This window comes from Buteo buteo, chromosome Z (genome assembly GCF_964188355.1).
Source record: "Buteo buteo chromosome Z, bButBut1.hap1.1, whole genome shotgun sequence".
In the NCBI taxonomy this organism is placed as follows: domain Eukaryota; kingdom Metazoa; phylum Chordata; class Aves; order Accipitriformes; family Accipitridae; genus Buteo; species Buteo buteo.
This window is the reverse complement of record NC_134204.1, coordinates 36,395,103-36,417,217: the sequence shown is the minus strand read 5'-3', so window position 1 is coordinate 36,417,217 and position 22,115 is coordinate 36,395,103. Positions and strand designations below refer to the sequence as shown.

General features: G+C 43.3%; 2 protein-coding genes across 12 annotated transcripts in view; one reads left to right on the top strand and one right to left on the bottom strand.

The window, feature by feature from the left end:
* Positions 1–15,265, bottom strand: part of CCDC171 (coiled-coil domain containing 171) — a 157,624-nt gene extending 142,359 nt beyond the window's left edge. For 2 of the 9 annotated variants that reach the window (XM_075021406.1, XM_075021410.1), the window contains exons 1-4: positions 11,980–14,680; positions 8,081–8,219; positions 4,255–4,429; positions 1,158–1,339 (exon numbers count right to left, since the gene is read on the bottom strand). In XM_075021406.1, coding sequence (XP_074877507.1) covers positions 1,158–1,339; positions 4,255–4,429; positions 8,081–8,219; positions 11,980–12,089 — 606 coding nt within the window. In that variant the 5' untranslated portion in view covers positions 12,090–14,680. The other 7 variants (XM_075021409.1, XM_075021403.1, XM_075021400.1 and 4 more) reach the window with 7 other exon arrangements.
* Positions 15,266–21,222: 5,957 nt separating this feature from the next.
* Positions 21,223–22,115, top strand: part of PSIP1 (PC4 and SRSF1 interacting protein 1) — a 35,016-nt gene continuing 34,123 nt past the window's right edge. The window contains exons 1-2 of one of the 3 annotated variants that reach the window (XM_075019811.1): positions 21,223–21,361; positions 21,921–22,101. In XM_075019811.1, coding sequence (XP_074875912.1) covers positions 22,030–22,101 — 72 coding nt within the window. In that variant the 5' untranslated portion in view covers positions 21,223–21,361; positions 21,921–22,029. Of the gene's footprint in view, positions 21,389–21,920; positions 22,102–22,115 lie in introns of all 3 variants that reach the window. The other 2 variants (XM_075019810.1, XM_075019812.1) reach the window with 2 other exon arrangements.

Sequence of the window (22,115 nt, the reverse complement as noted above, 5' to 3'; positions counted from 1 at the left end):
ACCAACTGAGATAAGTCTGCCACATCTGAAGAGGAGCTATAAAAGAAGAAAATAGCAATATTGAAAAATAAAAAGTCTCGCTAAATAGAAGAGAGTCAATCTCTTAGTAGCACTCTGTTCTCTGTGTATGTCATCCATATGACTAAATGGCTATCAGCCTTAACAGAGCCTCTGCACTACACTTCTTTAAAAGCATAAAGGATAACTATAGCTGAATACATTCTTGATTTTCCTCAGATGGTATTATTACATTGCTAAGATATAAGGTAATTCAGTTGTCAATTAAAAAGTTTAAAATTATTAAATTATAGTTGTGTAATTGTCTGTGCCCTGTGGAGCCAGTAAAAATTGGGTATGTTAACTCAGCACTTCCACGCCATAATACTACTAGATTTCTTTGAAACATAATTCAGTTTTGAACAGCTTGACTGTATAAAAAAGTGTAAAAAGAATTTTGTATTTTTATTATTTTTTACACATTTAACACCTAAGGGATTTATGCATACCAGTGCAACTCAACTTTGAAAATTACTTATATCATGAAACACAATGAAATTAGTTATCTGAAGAATAAAACCCCTCAGTCTAAAACAGATAATAAGGCCATCTCTTAGTATTAGATGATTTTTTCCTAACCAAACGGCAAAATTTCCAACAACGGTCATTTTTCATATGTGGCATGGAGTGCATAATGTACAATGCACAGCTGGAAATGCCATCACCACTGTTTGAGCTCCCTGACAGTGTGTAGTGTCTGTATTATACAAATGATTTTGATGTTTACAGGCTATTAGATGTCAGACTGGGGGAGATAAGAGGCAAATGGAGTCAGAAGCTAGGTGTTGGGTGGCCCCAATTTTACTAACTCAGCTTTGCACAACAGTGCAAATGGGCCTCACTACCACTGTGCACTGGTAACTTGGTTTAGGTGTTTACCATGAAAATCAGCCACAACATATTCCATCAAAGCAAGAAATACTGTGACACAGTAAGTGTAACTTTATAAAGCTATATTCTTCAGAAGTATTCTGCAGTGTTTAGGTATTTGGGGGATTTTTTTTCCCTAAACCAGAACAACCCCAACCCACCACACACTTTGCATCAGAAAAGTTCCAGCCATCATCTCATGCAGCTTTTCAACTATTAAAATATCATACCTGCAAAACACTTTCTAGTTTGGTTCTTTCATTAAGAAGCAATTCGTATTCACTGTTGCAAGTTTTGCGGATATCATCCTTCTCACTTGCAAGTCTTTGCTGTTGTTCTTTCCACTTCTGCTGAGCAATATGAAACATTTTCTCACTCTCTGCCACTTTCTGCTGAAGTTTTTCATTCAATACTGTTTATAGAAAAAGAGGAAGACGACATATAGCACTGCAAAGCATATTCAGAAAAAAAAAAAGTGTAATGATTGTCAATTTTTCTGTGTATTATGATATCTTGTGGAACATTGCAACATTAACACTTCGAGCACCAGAGAGCACGACCTTCACTACAAAGAAACAATCAAATTTTGTGTTCCTATAGCACCTTTCACATAAGGACACAGGAATGCTTTAGAGCTTTTTATAAATTAAAACTCTTCTCCTCTGGGAAAAGAATAAAAACTTGAGGCAACTCTTTCATGTGAGGTCTCTATAGCATTGAGGACTTAATTTCAGATTTCTACAATATTTGCCAGCTTATTTGCCAATGTTTATTTGATGTAGGTATTAGTCTGTATCAATTAATTTTGAGCTCAGTTTAAGTGACAGTAAAGACAGGCACCTGCCCCATGAAAGGGACTATAGGAAAACCTAAGGCAGGTTGGGCTAGTGAGCAAAGACTTAACTTTTCCAAGGAAATTTACTGATGCTCAAGAGATTTAAATCTTCAGCACACTAAATGCCTTGAGACAGGGGAACACTGTATATACTTTTCTGTGAAAGCTTAAATGCTGCAGAAAGCTTCATTACCTATGCCTATTTATTTAAGCAGTTTGACCAGCAACTTTGCTTTATTTTACAAACTAGCTTTCAGATGAAAGTACTTTATATTGGCTTTTCATTTTGCTGAGTACAACTATCTACATTGGCATTTAAGTGATCACCACTTTCTAACAGATTTTTATTTCAAATTCATGCCAGTTTTCTGAAGTTTCTTCCCTGTTGGAGAAGGATAAAATGAACAGAAGAGGCACATTAAGATGACATAAATCAGTGGACACAATGATGGGAAAGGACTGTCAGACAGCAGAAAGTTAAGCCTCAGTGAGAACAGCAGAAAAACAATTTGGAGGAAATACTGAAGAGGCCAAGCTACAAATAAGGCCTTCTGACCAAGGAGCTAAGTCAGGGTCACATCAAAGCACCAAATGAGGTGAGGAAGGCTCCAAGTAACATGGGAAAACAAGCAGTAAGTTATAAACTGCGAAATAATTGAGAAGCAACACCATGATTATTTAACTTCTTTGACACCTGTCACGGGAGAAAAAAAAAAAAACGTTTGAGAAATTTCAACCAATGTAACAGCTAACAGACTTCTAATTCCTGATTCTGGTATTGAAAGAAACTAACATACACAGACACAGACATACATTTAGGAAAACTTCCCACTGCAAAACCTATCCTACCCCCTTTTCGTTCTCCAATCCCATCACCGCATGGTAGCCCAGTCCCTTCAGGAAGGTGACAGGCAGCACAGCAGACTGGGCTCACTGTGCTGCAGGCCCTCCATCAGCAACAGTCCCTCCAAGTCCTGCCTCCTGGTGCCTGCATGGGCAGTCACGACTTCGGCCCGGCCCCAGCCCCTGCTCAGACTGCTGCTCTGCTCCTGTCTCTCCTGCTGTTTCTCTTCTTCTTTTTCTCTTCCTCTTAGCATTTACCACCCTTTCTGAAACACATTTTGGCAGAGGCACCAGGTACTCTCCAGTGGGTGGTTTGGTGCGCAGCGCTGGGTGGGTTTGCTTGCTGTGGAGCTGGCCGGGACCAGCTCTGGGCAGGCCCAGACCTCTTCGCTCCCACACAGGTTGCCCCGCAGACCCACACCTACCAATGACACCTGCCAGCTGGGCCCAATACAGCAGCCAATGAGTTTTCTGAATAATAAAGTGAATCACAAAATGAAAATTAAAGTATTTTAAAATACACACACACACACACACAGAGTTCCTAAATTGGCGAGCAAACTAGCAGTAAAGTGAGCATACACAGAACGAAACATAGCTTTCCTCTAAGTGAGAAACTAGCAGTTCAAGTCTTCAGCTTGCAATCACAGGAGAATTTCCAAAGGGAAAAAAAATGCCTTCTTCCAGTTTGCAATCCAAAAAAAAAAACCCACACCCCCCCCCAAAAAAAACACCAAAAAAAAAAACCCAAAAAACAAAAATCTTATGGGTTCTCCAAATGAGTGAAAAGTTCAGCTTTCTAATTATCGTAAAAAACACCTGGTTCTTTAAGTATTTGTAAGTTTCTTCAACGCATAAAATCTCCACAAGGAGCACTCTTCATGGAACATTAATGGTTCAGCACACTCACAAATACATCTCCTACACTAGACTAAAAAAGTACCATACTTACTTAAGTAATTAAAAATGCACCTCACTTACTTGTAAGAATGAGAAATCTCTCTCTGTTGAGGAAGAACAAGGAAATCTGAGTTTCTGAATACAAAACTAGTAGGGAAAAAATGCCTAGGTAAAAAACTTCCCTTCCACATACTACTGTCATAACATACATGTTCCATTACCTAAAAAAAGAGAAACAAGGATGATAAGAAGAAAAGAAACCAGACATGAGCAATGATAACAATTGAAACCTTTGGAAAGATGAAAGAAAGCAGCAGCATGATGAGAACCTCTGGAAAAAAATTCTTGGAAATAGTGCAAACAAATGAACAGGAATGGACTTTTTTTTGCCCTGAAATAGAAAAGAAGAACTGCTGGGCATAGTGACAACCAGGATGTGGAAACAGCCACCACAATTACAATTCTGTCCAAGGACAGCAGTGAAACAGGGAACAACAGAAGGTAAAAGGCAAGAGGAAAGAGCATTGATAGGTTTAGCAGGTTAGTTTTAATTCACATGTGCAACAGCAGGAGTTTTGTAAACTCCTATGAGTTTACAAAAGCAGATGGATAAGAGATGGGAAAGATAAGAGCGATCCAAGAAAAACAGCAATAACTAGAAAATTTAATTAAGTCCCTGCTTCTCACTTGTTTTCCTGACTTGGAACTGACTTAGCCTTTGTTCCATGTTTGCTTTTTTTGAAACTTACCTTGCAGTTCTGCAAGCTTGATTTTTGCATCACTTAATTCCTCTTCTGCAGCATATGTTTTCAGACGAGCATCTTTTCTGGCAATTGCCAGTTCATACTCCAGACTTTGTCGAAGAGCCTCTCCTTTCTCAATTTCCGACCGTAATTTCACTAGCTGGCTTTCACAGTTGGACAGCTAGAAAACAAATTGTTTCAGAAAACTGGCAACAATGGTCCTCTGAAAAAATGCATGTTACAGAAATATTTTGAATTGCATTTACAGCTGCCTTCTTATTCCACTTGAATTTGAAATATAGTCTTGGAAATGCACATTTATGCAGATTTTAAGTACTTCTACTGGTTTTTATGCAAACTGTTCCTATTCCTTGTTGTGGTTTAACCCCAGCCTGCAATTAAGCACCACATAAATGCTCGCTCACCCCCCAATCAGTGGGATGGGGGAAGAGAATCAGGAAAAAAGTAAAACTCATGGGTTGAGATAAAGACAGCTTAATAGGACAGAAAGGAAGAAAATATAATAGTGATGATAATAATAAAGTGACAATAATAACAATAATAAAAGAATTGGAATATACAAGACAAGTGACGCACAATGCAATTGCTCACCACTTGCCAATCGATGCCCAGTTAGTTCCCGAGCAGCGATCTGCCCACCCCAGCCCCAGGCAACTCCCCTCCCCCGTGTTCGTGTCCCCGTTCCCCATCCCCCACAGTTTCTCTACTAGACATGACAGCACATGATATGGAATACCCCTTTGGCCAGTTTGGGTCAGCTGCCCTGGCTGTGTCCCCTCCTGTTTTGGGTTTGTGTGGTGGGGGTTTGGTAGCAGGGGAGAAGGCTACAGGGATGGTTCCTGTGAGAAGCTGCTGGAAGCTTCACCGGCTCCAGGTCAGACCCACCTCTGCCCAGGCCGAGCCCATCAGCGATGGTGGTTGCGCCTCTGGGAGAACAGGTTTAAGAAGGGGAACCTGCCGTGAGTGGGGGGATTGGAACATGAGAGGAACCCCTCTGCAGACACCGAGGTCAGTGTGGCAGGAGGGGAGGAGGAGCGGGGGAGGAGGGGATGCTCCTGCAGCCCTGGTGAGACGGCAGGCTGTGTCCCCCAGCCCACGGAGGGGAGCGGGGGAGCAGAGGCCCACCTGCAGCCCGGGGAGAAAGGAGCCCACACCAGAGTGGGGGGAGGCCCCCCAAGATGGCTGTGACTCCACAGGAAAGCCCACACTGGAGCAGTCTGTGACTGAAGGACTGCAGCACACAGAAAGGGACCCATGCTGGAGCAGTTCATGAAGAACTGCAGCCCATGGGAAGGGCTCACGTTGGAGAAGTTCATGGAGGACTGTCTCCCACGGGAGGGACCCCAGGCTGGAGCAGGGGAAGAGTGAGGAGTCCTCCCCCTGAGGAGGAAGGAGCAGCAGAGACAACGTGTGATGAACTGACCCAAGCCCCATTTCTGGTCCCCCTGTGCTGCTGGGGGGAGGCAGTAGAGAAAACTGGGATTGCAGCTGAGCCCAGGAAGGAGGCAGGGGTGAGGAGGAAGGTGCTCTAATGTTTGGTTTTATTTCTCATTATCCTGCTTTGATTTGATTGGCAACAGATTAATTTTGCTTTTTTCCGCAAGTTTAGTCTGGTTTTTGCCCATGACCATAACTGGTGAGTGATCCCTCCCTGTCCTTGTCTCAAACCACAAGCTTTTCTTTATATTTTCTCCTCCCCATCCCAGGGAGTGGGGCGGGGTGGGGGAGCAGTGAGTGAGCGGCCTCCTGGTGCTTTGTTGCTGGCTGGGCTTAAACCACGACACCTCCCAACTTCTTGTGCCCCTCCAGCCTTCTTGCTGGCAGGGCATCGGAAGCTGAAAAATCCTTGACTTAGTATAAACACTGCTCAGCAACAATGGAAAACATCAGTGTGTTATCAACATTATTCTCATACTAAATCCAAAACATAACACTATACCAACTACTAGAAACAAAATTAACTCTATCCCAGCCAAAACCAGGACATTCCTGGATAACTTTCATGTACCTTAAACATACCCCTCTATTCTTTCAAAAATACACTATCTTAAGGAAATAAAAGTCATCATACTGTTATGTTCCTTCCCTCCAAACGAAAATCTGCAGCAACAGAAACATTGTATTCCATAGGCAATTTTCTGGTAACTTTCGTTAAATTTAACACTTGGAGAAACAGTCATGTTAGGATGCTAGACTATCAGACATGTAGTAACTCACAAGTATACATATGAACATAAAATTCAGTCCAATAACGTTCAGTAGTCAAACAGAATGCTATTAAATTTAACAGACAACAAAGAACAGAAAATGCTTCAAAAAGTGATCTTATCCAGATTAGGAAACATAGTCTATTCTTTGCTGCCAAAAACTGCGTCCAGAAAATCAAGTTCAAGCTATTTCAACACCAGAAGGTGGAAAGTAAAACATGTATTTCTTCAGAACATCTACAAAGTAGTCCCTTGACTTCAGTAATAGGTAACGCATGTAGGTAATTTGCACACTTTCATTATCTGTAACTATACAGTAAAAGGATAGGGGGAAAAGTCTCTCAAGTAGTTTATCTACTTAAAATGCAATCTGACTTTGTGGTGCAAACCACAACAGCAAAATGGTGCAGAAGATCCTTGTGGACATCCAGCTTTCAAATTCTCAATGTAAGAGGTGGTTTGCTTGGGTTTTCTTAAAATCCGGATTAATTCCAGGGATCCATTTTTAAACAATCACCCCACAGTCGATGGGGCAATGAGAAAAAAACAAATTAACTGCAGCACAAGAGGAAGTCATTGTGGAAAAAGCAGGAATCTCTTAATTTGGGTATACACCCCAACAAATAAATGGATATGGAACAACAAACTTGGTTTATTGGCTGGATCTAGCGCAAAACAGATGAATGAGCACCCACATCAACTGCCCCTAGCAAACTGCTAAGGGCAGAATTGTTACCTATAGTAGTAACAATCCTTCTGCACCAGCAGTTTAAACCAGGATATCAGCTGCCAGATTAGCATTAGCAAGTGTGGGAAGTGTTCCTACTGGCAACAAATCTGAAACTGATTCCAACTACTTCCATACTCAGTGGCCACCTTTTCTTATATATACCAGTGCGAAAGCTGATATTCAAGCTAAAGAAAAGATTAAGTATTTTCATACTACTATTTCATTTCAATACTAATTTGCTACAACAGCATCAGGGAAAACCTTTGTAATGCAGGTAAATTATTTCCCTACGAATGAAGTTCTCATTAACATGTATGAAGTTACTGACAAACACATCACTACATTTGTACATTATACATTGTTATAGTTACTGAAAACTGCAAATTTGCACAAGCTGAGACATTGCAAGACCACCGAAGGCTATCCCAGCTGGATCTGCTGTACACACACACAAAAATACTGTACTAGGTTTATGAGTTGCAAATGATTTCTGCAGAATTAAAATGACACTTCAATACCCTGCAAAAAAAATATAAAGAAGAACTAAAAAAGATCTTTTTATGAGACTAGATTCAAGCTGTGGCCTTTATGTATTGTGTCACCAGGCAATTTTATCTAATAAACTATTGGTAGTGGCAGTGTATCCTTTCCCCAAAGAAAATTTGCACTCTGCTTGGTGCAACTTTAACTATTAACAATGCCAGCAGAGGTGCTAAGAGCTCCTATGAACAGGTATGAGAGGTCTGTACAGTGCCACCTTGTTATCTTTCAGCTAATGACTGTGGTTTTGATACACCACACAAGAGTATTGTTCTAACTAAACAAGATTGCATTTATTCCAGGAGTTAAATAAAGCAAACAAAAAAGTCCTTACTTCTTGATTGTGTTTAATGGTTAAATCTAATTTTTCTTTTTTAGCTTGACAGAGTTTCCTTCTCAGATCTTCAGCAGCATCCAATTCTGATTCATTGCTACTTTGTAGTAACTGTGACTCACACTTGGCATTATGTAAGCTGCAAAATATGAATGTTTTCACAAGAAGTAAGTATATATAACTTTTAAGTTTTAATGTTCACTTATTTCAATGACCATATTGTGAGCTCAAAGTTCTAAACATTCACTTAAGTAAAATTACACCATGCAATTGTCATCACACTATTGCTCTTTGAAAACAGGGTTATACAGAATTGCTTATTGTGCAAGATATGAGAGAAGTAGCAGCAGAAACTTAAAACAGATATGCACTTCAGATTTCCTAAAGTTGATTTAAGCATAACATGTTTTTTATTATTTTTCATTATCTTTATTATTGATTCAATAAACTTCCAGGATGTTTAAAAACCATCATTCCAACCACTTAAAATGACCAGCAAGTTTTTGTTTGTATCCTGCAGTAAGGCTCATTTTTTAACATGCATTACCATCTCAAAACCACCTCTGTCATGAAACAAATGGACATATGTGGAACAAAAATCACTTTTCCACATTTTTTATTCAAAGTTATATACATTTAAACTACACACAAGCAAACACAGTACAAATTAAAGGTCTAGTCCTCTAAAATAACCTGTATCTTCATTTCCACTACTTCAGTTAAAAGAAAATCTACTTGGCAATTAGCAGGATCAGCCCTTGAGCATCACAAGCAATATTAAAATAATCAAAACAAGCTTTTATATGTAGAATGAAAAATCAGTATAAAACCACATATTTAATTAAAATGAACTAGTTTAATAATCTTATGTGCAATTATTGTAACTTCAAACCAGGCAACTTTTGAATGATTTCAGGAGTTAAAAATCAGTTTTCACATTATTTTATATATGTCAGCTTTCACATTTTTTTATATATATAAGACTGGCTGCAATAATTAGTTGATCCACACAAAAGCACAAGTCGTCAGGACCACTAAGTATGAAATATATTGTAAAAAGAAACATGATTAAATTAACAACAACTTTGGCATCATTTCATACAGAACTGAAAATACTAAAATAGCTTACCTTTGTCTACATGAAGTCTTCATTATTAGTTACAGAAATGACAGTCTACCAGGATTTAATTATTTATTCTTTCTAAATAAAAAAATGACGACTTTACTCCTAGGTTTGTGCACCACTAAGATTTTCCATGACTGAGAACTCTACTTGATGAAATACATGTTTTCTCACAGAAGTTGACTAGCCAAAAAGGCACAAACATCATCAACAAGGGGAACAGTAATTTAGATTAAGTGTTGCCTTTAAAGACATTACTAATAACAAAGGATGAAATTGCAGGTTTTTAGCTGCAGCCTATAAATATTTTATAATTTAATAAATACTAAGTCTAATTCCTTTTAAAAACAAGATGGACTTCATCTATGAGATCAGAATAATTGTATGACATCTGTAATTGTACCACAGGGTGCCACGTGCTTAACACATTTTATGTATTTAATAAATGTAGGAGATAAGGACCATTAAAACCTGCATGTACTGCAAGAAAAACACAGGCACATTATTAGCTTTCAATGTTTACTATGGGAGCCATACCCAAAGGAACCAACATAACTCAAAGGGCAAAAGGTCAGAAACAAGGTAAGTAAAATCACGTATCATTATTTTATGCAACTCGTAGCCACTGCAATAAGAACATATAGTGGTAAGTCAAGCAGGAAAGAAGGATATGAACAGCCAGAGTACCTGTAAACTGCATAAAAGCTTGTTTGTGGACATCAGATAATAGGTTTGGGAGACCTTTATTTTTCCATGGCTGGGAAAAACACAGATGAAAGAAAGGCAAGTCAACTTACTTAGAGATGACGCAACAAGTATCAATCTCAACTACAGATAGCTAAAGGCCAGGCAGCACCAAAGTTAGCAAGGCACAGGTTAGGGACTAAAACAGAACCTAGATTGAAAACTGGGGAGGACTAAGGCAAAGAAACAAGGGTTATGGAAAGGGTAATGATTTTGTTAGTTTGCGGGCAGCAGGGAGGTCGTTTTGCTTCTTTAAACCTGGTGATATTTAATACTTCTTGCATAGAGAGCACACTGAATGTAAACAAGGGAATGAGTACTTTTTGTAGAGTAAATAAAAAAACACCTTTAAAATCTCTTAAGTAAATTACATTGGTTTGTATGGCAATCAGCTTTCACGAAAACTGTTCATTCCAACTCCTTTATTAATTGTCCAGGAAAAAAAAAAGAGCACAACAGAGATATCTACACAATAAAACTTATTCAGAGGAAAAATTAACTATGTGATTAACTGTTCTGCTTAACTGGACCAGTGGAAAAAAAAAAAACAAACAACCCCAAACAAGTTACAGAACATCACAAGTAATAGCAAATTAGGGACATTATAGAAATGAAAAGTGCATAAGAGCACTAAGGCACAACAGTAACTACTGAGAAAAAAAGCATTAAACACCTTTTTAAAATAGCATTTTCTGCACAGCTTCTAAACTCACAATGCCATTACTTATTAAATACATAAAGCAGAAAACCCTATTATTGTTCTTAGTATAGAATCAAATTGAATCAGCCACTTTAAAAAAAAAAAAAAACAAAAAACAAAACAAGGGAACATTACTATGTTAACCACTTCATTATTTTGTCTACTTAAACATTTTCAAATAAAAGTGACTGTCCTTAAGAATTCTTATTTCTGTGATATTTCATCATCACAGCGTTGCCAGCACATGCAGTACTTCATGAAAGCTTCATAATACCTGTTGTAAGAGATTCTTCCTTCCATATTCATATTACAAGTAGAAGTGCTACAAGCATATCGCTCTCAGAAGCTTAAATCACAGACAAAACCAAAAAAAAAAAATCGCTGGAAAGCTTCACAGCATGTATGATTTGGAGTCTGACAGGAATTCAGAGAATGCTTTGTACTTCCATTTTTATATATTAATAGTTCATCGATCATTGGTTTTGAACTAAAATATGTATTTTACCTACAGCTTTTATCTAAGACACCATTTTTATTAGTACTTTAAGATTCTTCAAGAAAGCATATAAGCAGGTGAAATAGCTTTTGAGTCCTACATTGCAGAATGACTTTTTGTAACTCAAAAACTTTAAACTCACATGCACTTCACTTCAGCTAGTTACAGTGAACATAGCACATTGCAGAAAAACAGTTTTTCACTAGCTTTTCTTCCACATCTAGCAGAAAATGCAGAGTCATTTTTTAACAGAGAGAAATTTTCTTTCATTTATTACATAGCAGTGGAATTTTGCTAAACTTTCCCAGCTGAAGGAGTAGTCTGCAGTCTGATTTCCTAACCAAAGATCATTATTTGTGGAATTTTGCTGTTCCTACATAATTGGCAGTTTTATATTATCAGACTTCAAATAGTGCCAAATAGCTCTCACAGCCACGACAAACAGAATGAATTAAAGCTTACTTTAATTGTGCCAAAGATCAAACACATATCAGGTTATAAAAATAAGAGCCATGTGCAAGGCTTAAGGCCGACCTCTACTACCTCAGCTAATGCAGAAAACCATTCTGTAACTCCAGATCACTGTTCCTAACTGCAGACAGGAACTCCGTCTATCTCTAAGTAATGATTCCTACAGTTGTGTGAGAATTCTTGCACATCAGATGGCCAGTACACACGCCTTCAAGTAAACCTTTTCATGTAGTGACTATATTGCATGTATCACACCATACCTGGTTCTTCTTCAGTCTGAATTACATAATTTCAGGGATCTAGAAAATAAACCACAAAAACATGAACCATATTACTAGACTTAAAAATACAGAAGTGGAGCTCACCATTTAGCTTCCGTGACAGTGTAGCTGACTGGAGATGACAAACTCATGATGTCCAATATGCAGCTTTTTAAGTCTATAAACTCTGGAAAATGAACATCTTCTTTGACCATATATACTTCTACTTGACAAGCTTCAAAGATTACTCTTTTCCATATCACAAAAACATTAAAACCTGTAACAAAACCTGTAATAAAAGCTTTAGTTTATTTGGCAACATAATAGAAGAATCATTTGTTAACACTCATGAACACTCACCAAACAGTGTTACTACTATGTCATGTGAACAATTATCACCAACTGTAATGTGACATCAGTTTTAGTCAACAAAGAGGATTGTCCTGCTAGTTGACTAAACTTGAATATCGTAGACAAAAAAAAAAAATAAAAATTTGTAGAATATCCACTGCCAGGGTTTTCAGAAGGATGTCAATACAAGAAGTTATGTTTGCACAGATTGTTTCCCTGCATTCTCTATTCTCCTAAGAGGATGACAAACTCCATCTCTCTTCTAAATAATTCTAAGGGAGATAAATGCATGTACCATTTTTGTAATAGGTCAATATCCAAGGTTTGCTGTCTAATAGCAGTCTTTAACATAGCAAGTCTTCTAACTGCTTCATAAACCTGGAACCTTCTACTTGAATGTATTTTATTGTATTAGATGTATCAGCAATATTTAGGGGTATACAGGAGGAATACTAAATTAAACTATTACTCAGTTCATCTTTAGAAGAAGCTCACTAATTCAGTGTTACTCATAAAAAGAAATCAATACAGATAACATATTTATAACATAGACCTTAAAAAAACTCCTTCAAGTTGAATAGCAAACTCTTTTATGAGTTCTTTCCATTAATTAAGCAAGGTTATATAAAGAATAAGCTGTATTCAACAGTGAAGATTAATGAGCTATGAAGGTTTGCTTTTGAACTCCACAGCAGATGGACATCCATACTAAAGTCCAAAACAAGAAACTAGCCTGGACTCCATCTTTACCATCTCTGGCTTGCAGCCACATGGTTGCCACAATCTATTTCCATTGGACTGAACGCAGAAGTACTCGATGTAATACATTAACCATAAGCTGATCTTGATTGATCCAGTAGCTAATAATCTAGAAATCTGAAGAACAAAAAATGCATTTCTGCCTCAAACTGTAATTTTAACAAAACATGCAACAAGAATAAACCTATTATTTCTAAAAACTTTTTTTTTTTTCCTACAGAAAAGCATAACAACTGGTGCCCAGGGTTATCATACTGCTTTATATTCAAACACGCAGTTACTCCAAAGTATCTTCAAAATCAAGTGGAGTAATATGGGAAGAAAAGTACAATGAAGGTTAAGTTTGCTTTGGTTTGTTAACAAAGAATGTTTAGATGTATCATTTGTGATTTTTAAGATCTACCCATCAGAATTCACCTCGGCACATGTGTTCATAAGCCCCAAAACACATAACTACCATACAACTGTCACTCACACTCCTAGAGAAAGTAACACAGCTTTCTTTCCATCTCAACTGAGAAAATAGTCAAAGACCTCATTTTCAAAGTATAGACAAGTCTGTGGTACAATTGCTAGGCACATGTTAAGGCCTATTAAATTATTAGTAACTTGCAAACTAAAAACTCCAACTTCACACAAGAGAAGAACAATCCTGACAGAGTATTTGTAGTATTGTACTCAACAAAGATCAATTACTTGAATAAAAAAATTTGTGGTATCAGGGTATGAGAAACTATACCTCTATCAATTGTGCCAAATTTTCACACTAAGATGTAGGTCTGAACACTGACAAACTAGTTTTTCATACAACCCTTTTAAGCTTTACTGCAACCTACACCAAAAATCTCATAATGAACAGTAGAAAAAAATGTTAGTCTCAAAACATAATCAAAAGGTACTGTCACATCCACATCATTCTGCAGTTTTAAAACTTCCTGAAATTGCTCTTAAGTCACATAGAGGGCGAAGAAAAAGAAAATCTAAATAACATTTTCTGGGAATGGTAGTAGTTTTGAATACGCAACATTCCTCTGTTAAAATATATATCAATAGCTAGTTTATTAGCACACGAATGCATTCCAAAAGCATGCTATTTCACCTACAAAAAAAAAAAAAAGCATTCAAGTGGCATGGAATGGCTCATAGGGCCCCCTAAGTATAAGAAGTGTTTGTCTGAGGACTTAATATGTTTGACGGATGCTCCCTACAAAATTTGTATCATATTCACCTCATGAACTTCTCAATACACTTAACTAACTTCAGCAAGGCCATTAATTTAGAATAGATACTAGGAAAAAATTCTTCACTGTGAGGGTGGTGAGGCACTGGAAGACGTTGCCCAGAGAAGTTGTGGATGCGCCATCCCTGGAAGTGTGCAAGGCCAGACTGGATGGGGCTCTGAGAAACCTGGTCTAGTGGAAGGTGTCCCTGCCCATGGCAGGGGGACTGGAAGGAGATGATCTTTGAAGGTCCAACGCAAACTGTTCTGTGGTTGAGACTACTCAAAATAAATCTAACTATGATCTCAAGATGCACTTTAGATCATACAAAGCCAGGTGTAACTAACGAATCTGCACTGGGACCTATAAAAACTCACCAGCAGTTGTTTCAGCCGAAAGAAGCACTAGATTTTCATTAGCATAGACCAAAACTCTTATGCAAGCTAAAAATCAAAGCAACAGCATCACTTCACTACGCTTACACCAAAGACGTCACTGGTTTAAGCGCACTCTGTACCAGTGGCTCGGCCGGTGTACCTGGCAGGCTGAAGTGACGTGCGGCCCGCCGGCAGCTGACGGGCAAGGGCCGGCGGGAGCCTCGGGCTAGGGGCAGCTCAGGGCAGGGCGGCAGCCCAGAGACCACCGCCAGCGAGAAGCGAGCTCGAAGCTCCGTCGCCACGGCCGGGCACTCGGTCCACCGACCGCCACCGGCCTGCCGGTGCCGGGCGGAACGGCCTCGCGGCCCTCCCGCCGCCCTGCCTGCGCACCAGGCAGCGTGCCGCCGCCGCCGGGCGGCCAGAAGGACTAACGGTGCCGCACCGCCGCGGCAGGCGGCTGCCGGAGGTGCCGGACGCGGCCGCGGCACTCCCGAGCCGTGCGTGAGGCGCCCGTCCCGCCGAAACCGCCCCCCCGCCGCCGGCCCGGCCCGGCCCGGTCCCACCTGTCCGCGGCCGCCGGCGGGCCGCGCCGTCGCTAGGGCCCAGAGGGAAGGACGCGGCCCCGCCCCGCCGCGCGCAGGGCCTTCCCAACGGCGACTTCCGGCTGCGGCAGCGCGCACTGAGCCCGCCGAGAGCCCCGGTAACGCCGCCGCTCGGCGCGGGCGGGGCGCCGCGCATGCGCGGGGCGGGGCGCGCAGCTGCGGCCGGCGGCGGTCGTCCCGGGCTCCCGCCTGGGCTCCCGCCTCGGCTTCCCTCCGGCGGGCCGGGGCGGGGGCCGGGGGCGGGAGCGCCGCCCGGCCGCGGCTCCGGCCCTCTGGGCAAGCGGAGGCGCGATGCCCGCTCCCTCGCGGCGGCGGCGGCCTGCGGGGAGGCCGGGCGGAGGGGCCCGGCGCCGCCGCGGTTTCTGCCGCCCTCCCTCCCCGAGGAGGAGTTGCTTCGGGGCCAGCCGAGGCTTCTGGGTGCGCGCGAGTCTCCTCAGCCGACGCCGGTTGTCCCCGGCCTCGGCCCGCCGAGCTGTCACCCCAGCGAGCGTCATCGTCATCGTCGGGCGGTTCTTAGCAGCGCAGGTGTCGCCCCCAAACAGCCCTCTTCCTGGGCGGGAGGGTGGCCGTGCCCTCCTTCCCAGAGCTGCTGGCATGTGGGCATGTTTGCAGCCGGGCGACCCCAGCCATGTTTTAGGGATAGCAAATCCCCAAAAGGAGGTAATGGGCAATATACGTATAGGAAATGAAAACGACCGACTAACGTGAACGCCAGGCTGAGGCTTGGATGTCCTCAAACGCGGGGTGGCACATTCTTCGCCCAGATTACCAAGAAATGCGAACAGGTAATGATTTTGAAAGACCATGGGGCAAAATCGCAGTGGGGTCGGTGGCAGAGACCTGTAACAAGGTTACCACTCCCCTTCTGTTGGCCTCACTTCACAAATGGAAAGGTTCTCATGGAACATCTCCACTGAGAGGTTTCAGGCCCCAGATGCAAGCATATATGATGTCAGACAGCAGCAGCACAAGAGGCTGAATAAAATCCACCCTACAGTATCCTAGAGACGTGGACAAGGTATTCTTCTGGAAAGTGTGTCACAGGCTGAAGGGAATTAAAACAATTTTACGTTAATATGTTCAATAACTACCATTGACATTATCGTAAGTACATACACATTAAGATGTGAGTAACAACTATTTTGAAAGGTACTTTTTATACATGCTCTTTCACTGTTGATACGTGACCTGAATTTCCACAGACCATGAGAAATCTGGGTCCTCTTGCATAAGCAAGATTGTATTAAAGCTATCACGAACCACACTTGGAAAAGCATCAGTAAGATAGTCTCTTAAAAGACCATTGGTCTGCACCTGAAGAGGAAAAATGTATCACGATGTCCATAGATTACCATGTTATCTAGGGTAGTATATAATCCACAAACGACCAGGTTGATCTTAGAAAATATACCGTCCAAAAATGACCAGCTTATTTGAGAACACTCTGTCCAGAAGATTAATAAGTCATTTAAGAGACGATAATATTATTGATGGATAGTGCACAGAATGGGCGCATATGGAAACATAGAAAAAAATAAATCTCCTGTGGGAAACTCAAGTATACTTGTCTGTAGAAGGGACTACTTAATTTACCTGTTATCAAAGTTGACCCCAAGTAATAGCGTAGGTAGAGACACATGAAGACTGGAAATACATAAGACTCTAGCGAGCTTACACAACTCTGAGTTGTGTAAGGTGCTGTGTTCCTTCAGCACTGGATACGGAGCACCCATCGGTCTGACAGGCTGCATGTACTGTACTGCTGCTTATGTAAGTGCTGTTTTGTTATCACTACAGGGAGCTGTGTTCTGTTACCTATTCTCAGGTTTTCTAGGTTGTATTCAGTCTGGTAACCCCCTCTCCAGCTTTGGTGTGACTGTTTCATCTGGATGCAACAACTGGAAACAAGCAGAATGAAGTCTTAACCTTTCTTTGATTCAGACTTTTGAGTCTAAAGGTCTCAGATCTTGTAACGTCAAAAAAAATCTACAGAGAAATACTATTAGCAATTTAAACTAAAACATAGTTTATTTATATATATTTATAAAAACACATCACAATTGTTGGGGTTTTTCTTCTATTTGGAATTCCCCAATAGGAGCAAAATTACGCTAATTATTTATGAAATTAAAATCAGCTTGTATTAACCACAGAGCTGCCGTTGGTGTCCTCACTCAGGAAAACACTCATACTGAATTCAAAGTACAGCTAATTGCTTTGGCTTACGGGTCAGCATGACTTAATTCGTGATTGCAAGTAGTGGCATAGCACTTAAGGTGCCCTAGTACTTTTTATTCCAAAGTTGTTTCCTGTTGCTTATAACTGCAAAAAAATACCACTTTGGGCTAAGATTTTCTAAGATGTGTGGTGAAGTATAGCCTGATACTGATATACTTCAAGGTATAGATTGAAGTTGTAATTGCAAGAAACAAAAAGCTCCATAATATTTTGCACCCTCTGAGGTAAGGCTCAAAACTTCATTTCTAGTTTGTGACCTGATCTGTATAACTGGCTTTTAGCTGTGGTTTTGCTGCTTCTGCATCATGCCAAATCAAAGAAGTTCTTTGCCCAAGTGCACAAAATCAGAAGATTTCATTATGTTGCAGTTCTTTTAATAACAGCATGGCATTTTTTTGCTGATCAAAAATACAACAGTGAACTGGGCTTCTTCCTCTCTGCTGTTGTCTGATGAATAGTCAAAAATTGAACGTGATGAAAAATGGCCTTGGCTAATGAAGAAATACAAATTACAGGATAATATGGAAGGAATCATAGACACTTAACACCATGTCTGCAAGTTCTGATAGGTTTTAGCAGCAAAACAACTTACCAGATACTGAATCAATAAGATGAGTTTGCCCAAAATAGCACATGTATCATTTTTTACCTTGATCCACAAAAATCACTTTAGACACAGTACTACTGCTGCATGCATGTAGCTAAACAAGCACCTTTCCTTCCTCCCACACTGAGAAATACATCTCACATATATATTTGCTGTCTTAGGCATTTCTTCACAGTTCAGGGAATATTTTGGTCTAAAACCTACATATATATTCAGGATATATGGGGTTTATTTTAGAAAGGTGGAAAAAAATCAGAGTTGTATCACACATGGAATTCAACATTAACTTACTTATTATCCTTCAGAGAGAGACTTGTTCATGATGTGTTTAGAAAGAGTGCTCAGTGTTCCAGGAAAAAGAGAGGAGAACATGGTGCTTCAGTGTGGGTCTGGCCTTGGCAGAGCAAGAAGCAACTGCTTCGCTTGCAGACAGGATACCAGTGTGCTTCTCTGCAATGTGACCTAACCCGCACCTGCAGGAAATCAGTTGGAACAGCTCTTTCAAACAGGCAAGCTCAAGACGTACAACTCCTCACAGGAAGAACAGTTTTTCACCTCCAAAGTTCACAAAAGGCTTGTAACAACTTAATGCGTATTGGTGTACTCAAGCATCAGGTGGCAGGTCTGGCTGAAGCTCTGCAGATTCTGTCATTCAAAATGAAACCGTTTGCTGAAAGATGCTGATAATGTCGTTAAAGTGTAATAGCATCAGTGTGGCACGTTACTGTCAAGTACAATGTCTGGATTACAAAATACACATTTTTTTCCTTCCGTTGTGCCTGTATTTGAACAGTTTGTCTTCAATCTTGTGTTTACCTAACATGTACAAATCATCCAGATTACACACAAAATGTAACTTGTTCAAACAATTTTTTCACTCTTGAAAGCAAATTTTCTTTACCTTTAAAAAATGCTTTAGTCACATTAGTCTCTTTTCAAGAGAGTTTTGTGTAAAACCAAGTCAGCTTGAGTTGCTTCCTTAATTAGAAAAAAAGAATTATTTTCAGCTGCTCTTCACTGATTTTAATACAAGGTGCAAAGCTTCTGATTCCCAAGAAATGTCATAGTCAAAAGACTGCTTCCAAAGGCTGAGGAAATCGGAATGTCCTCAAGAGATTCCAAAAGCATAGCTTCATAACTAAAATACGAACTTACTTAATCTGATATGGAAGACAAATGTAACTACGTGATTCAACAGAGTAGTGACTTAGCTAAGGGAATCCCTGCAGATTGTCAGTTCCTGCGTAGCAAAATATTAATATACACAGATTTTGCAGTACTCAACACTTTCTCACTTAGGAAAAAATATGAAACTTTATGTATTGCTGAAATAGGAATGATTCAATGCAGCAAAATAAAGACTTGCATATCTGCCAATGCAGGTAAAATTTCTACCGCTGTCAAACTTCCATCTCCCTCTAAACAATTCCAGATGAACAGCCTACCTTATTCTTAATTCTTTTAAACAATTTTGCCCCAAGTGGTCATCCATTTGTGCATAAGAAGAAAGTTTTTTTCCAATCTAGTACGTTGATGATCTTCGATTTTCTGATGAGCTCTTGTCTAACCCTGTAGAAACTTGATGTTTATGTCAGGGATGTGAGCTTCACGACCTCCAAGAAAATCAACCAAATTCAACTAGTTTAAGCCATTGGAAAACTGCAGTTTGTTCGTGCTCAGCACAGATGGAGTGAAGTTTTGCAGTTAACATACATGAATGACCCGTTTGCATTTGAGGACAAGAGAGCCTTGAACAAAGCACAGCTTGCTCTGTGGCAAGTGCAGTGGGCGTTTTGGCCCTGACTTGAGGTTCAGTATCAAAACCGAAAGCGCTAAGATAATTCTTCTCACAAAGACATAACTTTGTCTGCAAGTAGCACAGAGGGCAGCTGGCAGAAAACTGGCATGTAAAACTTGTGCATCAGAGCGCATGCCAAGGATGAGCACTCTAGGACAAAATGGTCAGGTCTGCCCCTGTGAGACAATGTAATCGTGTAAGAAGTAACTTTTTGTGCTGCTAGGCTTACAGCTTTTTGCCGGTTTTGGCAGCCTGTTAGCAGACACGAAAGGTGCGGTGACTTGTGGGTGGTGCTGTGTGGGACCAAAGCCACAGAGAGCTGACAGGCTGGCTGATTTTCGACACAGAGGGAGAAGAACTAGAACTAGACCCAACAGGACAGGCAGGCAGGGAGAAAGAAGCTGTCGAGTCAAAATCTGGAGCCAAGGTCTGCAGACAAGGGCAGTAACAGAAAGTCTGCGTTAACGGTAATCCCAGTAAAAAAAACAGTAAGAAAACGCAACAGCGGTTAGCGGCGACTAAGCTGCGGGCAGGAACTCTGTAGACTGAAGAGGCTGAACCCGTGGGTTGTTGGGTGCTGAGGGGAGCCAAGACATGGAGAAAAGTAAGCAAGCGAGGGGGACACGCGTGGCTCTGGGGCCGGCAGCAGGATGGGATGAGAAGTGCGGGAAAGGGAGGCCTCCGCAGCAGGGCTCGTGGGGCGGGAGGAACACAAAGGGGCCGGCGGGGACGAACGCCCCCCGTCCGTTTGACCAGCGAGGGTGGCGATCTTTAGCCACTCCCGGCCCGCGAGTGGGGCGACGCTCGCGGCTGGGAAGCGAGGGCCCCGGCGCAGGGACACAGGCTTAAGCGTAGGTGACACCGGCTCCCGGCCGGCCGGCCGGCGGTCCTGACTGACTGAAGCGGCGCGTGGCCCCGGGCCAGGGCCTGTCACCGGGCTGCCTGCAGCGGGTGAGCGAGGGAGCGCCGGCCCGCGCCTGTCAGCCACGCTGCCACCGCCGTGACCCGACGCAGCTCGCCCCACTCTTGGGGGAGCGCGGGGCGAAGCGTGGGGCCGCCCTCGCGCGGATGGGAGAGCAAGCGGGGCGCCTCACGGCCGCGCGCCCGGCCCGGCCCGCCTCGCCGCACCCCGCCCCCCTCCGCCGCCGCCTCGAGCCGGCTCCTCCCCCGCCCCCCCCCCGGCAGCACGGCGGCCGCCCCGCCCCGCGGAAGGAGGAATGAGCCACTTCCACGGCTGAGGGGAGAGGGGGTGAGCGAGGGTCGCTCGCTTGCTTCTTCCCGCCTTCCCTCCCTGCCGCGGGGCGGGCGGGCCGCTTCTTCTGGTGGCTGCCCCGCTTCGCCCAGACGCGGAGGCGGGAGCCGAGCCGCCTGCTTTCGGCGGGGCCTGAGCCGATTCCCCCCCGACACCCCCCAGCTCCTCCGCCGCCCGGTTGCGGCGTGCCGGTTGGTGCCGCCCCGCCTGGTGGGAGGAGGGAGCGCGGCTGTGTCTCCCGCGGCGGCGGCGGCGGCGGCGGCTGCTGCTGCTGCAGGCGGAGGTGGGCTGCGGGCCGGGCGCCAGCGCGGTGCGTAGCGAGGCGCCAGACCGCCGCGGCTGAGGCGGCGGGAGGGAGGCGGGGAGGGCAGGTAGACGGGCAGAGTTTCGCTTCCGCGCCGTCGCGCCTTATACGTGTGGGTGGGGGGGCGGGCGGGCGGCGCGTCCGTGTGGCGGGAGCCGTGCCGGCTGGGGAAGGGGGAAGCTTCGGCCGCGGCGGGCGTGCCGAGCCGAGAGCCGAGCCGAGCCGTGTGTGCGCGGGGGCGGGCGAGCGAGCGAGCGGCGGGCGGGCGGGCGCTCCTGGCTGCGTGCGGCCCGGCCCGGGCCGGCCCGCGTGGGTATGTGTGTGGCGTCGGTGCGGCGAGCGCGCCGCGGGTGGGGGCTGCGGGCGCGACCGTTGGGCCCCCCGGCGGGCTCTCGGCGGGGTTGAGGGGCGGGCGCGGCGCGGTGTCCCCCGGCTGCCGGTTGGGGGGCCGCCCGCCCTCGGGGAGCGCGCTGTTGATGTCCCCTCCTGTGTCGCCCTTGTCCTCCGCTCCCCCGCCCCGGTGTGTTTATCCCGGCAGCGGGACCTCGGGCGGCTGGCAGCGCCTCGGTGGTGGGGGCTGGAGGTGCAGACCCCTCCCCTCGGCCCAGTTCGCCTGGCGGCAACAGGCGTCACGTCGGTGAGAAAACATGAGCCGAGATTTCAAACCCGGAGACTTGATCTTTGCCAAGATGAAAGGTTATCCCCATTGGCCGGCCAGGGTAAGGCTCCCCCC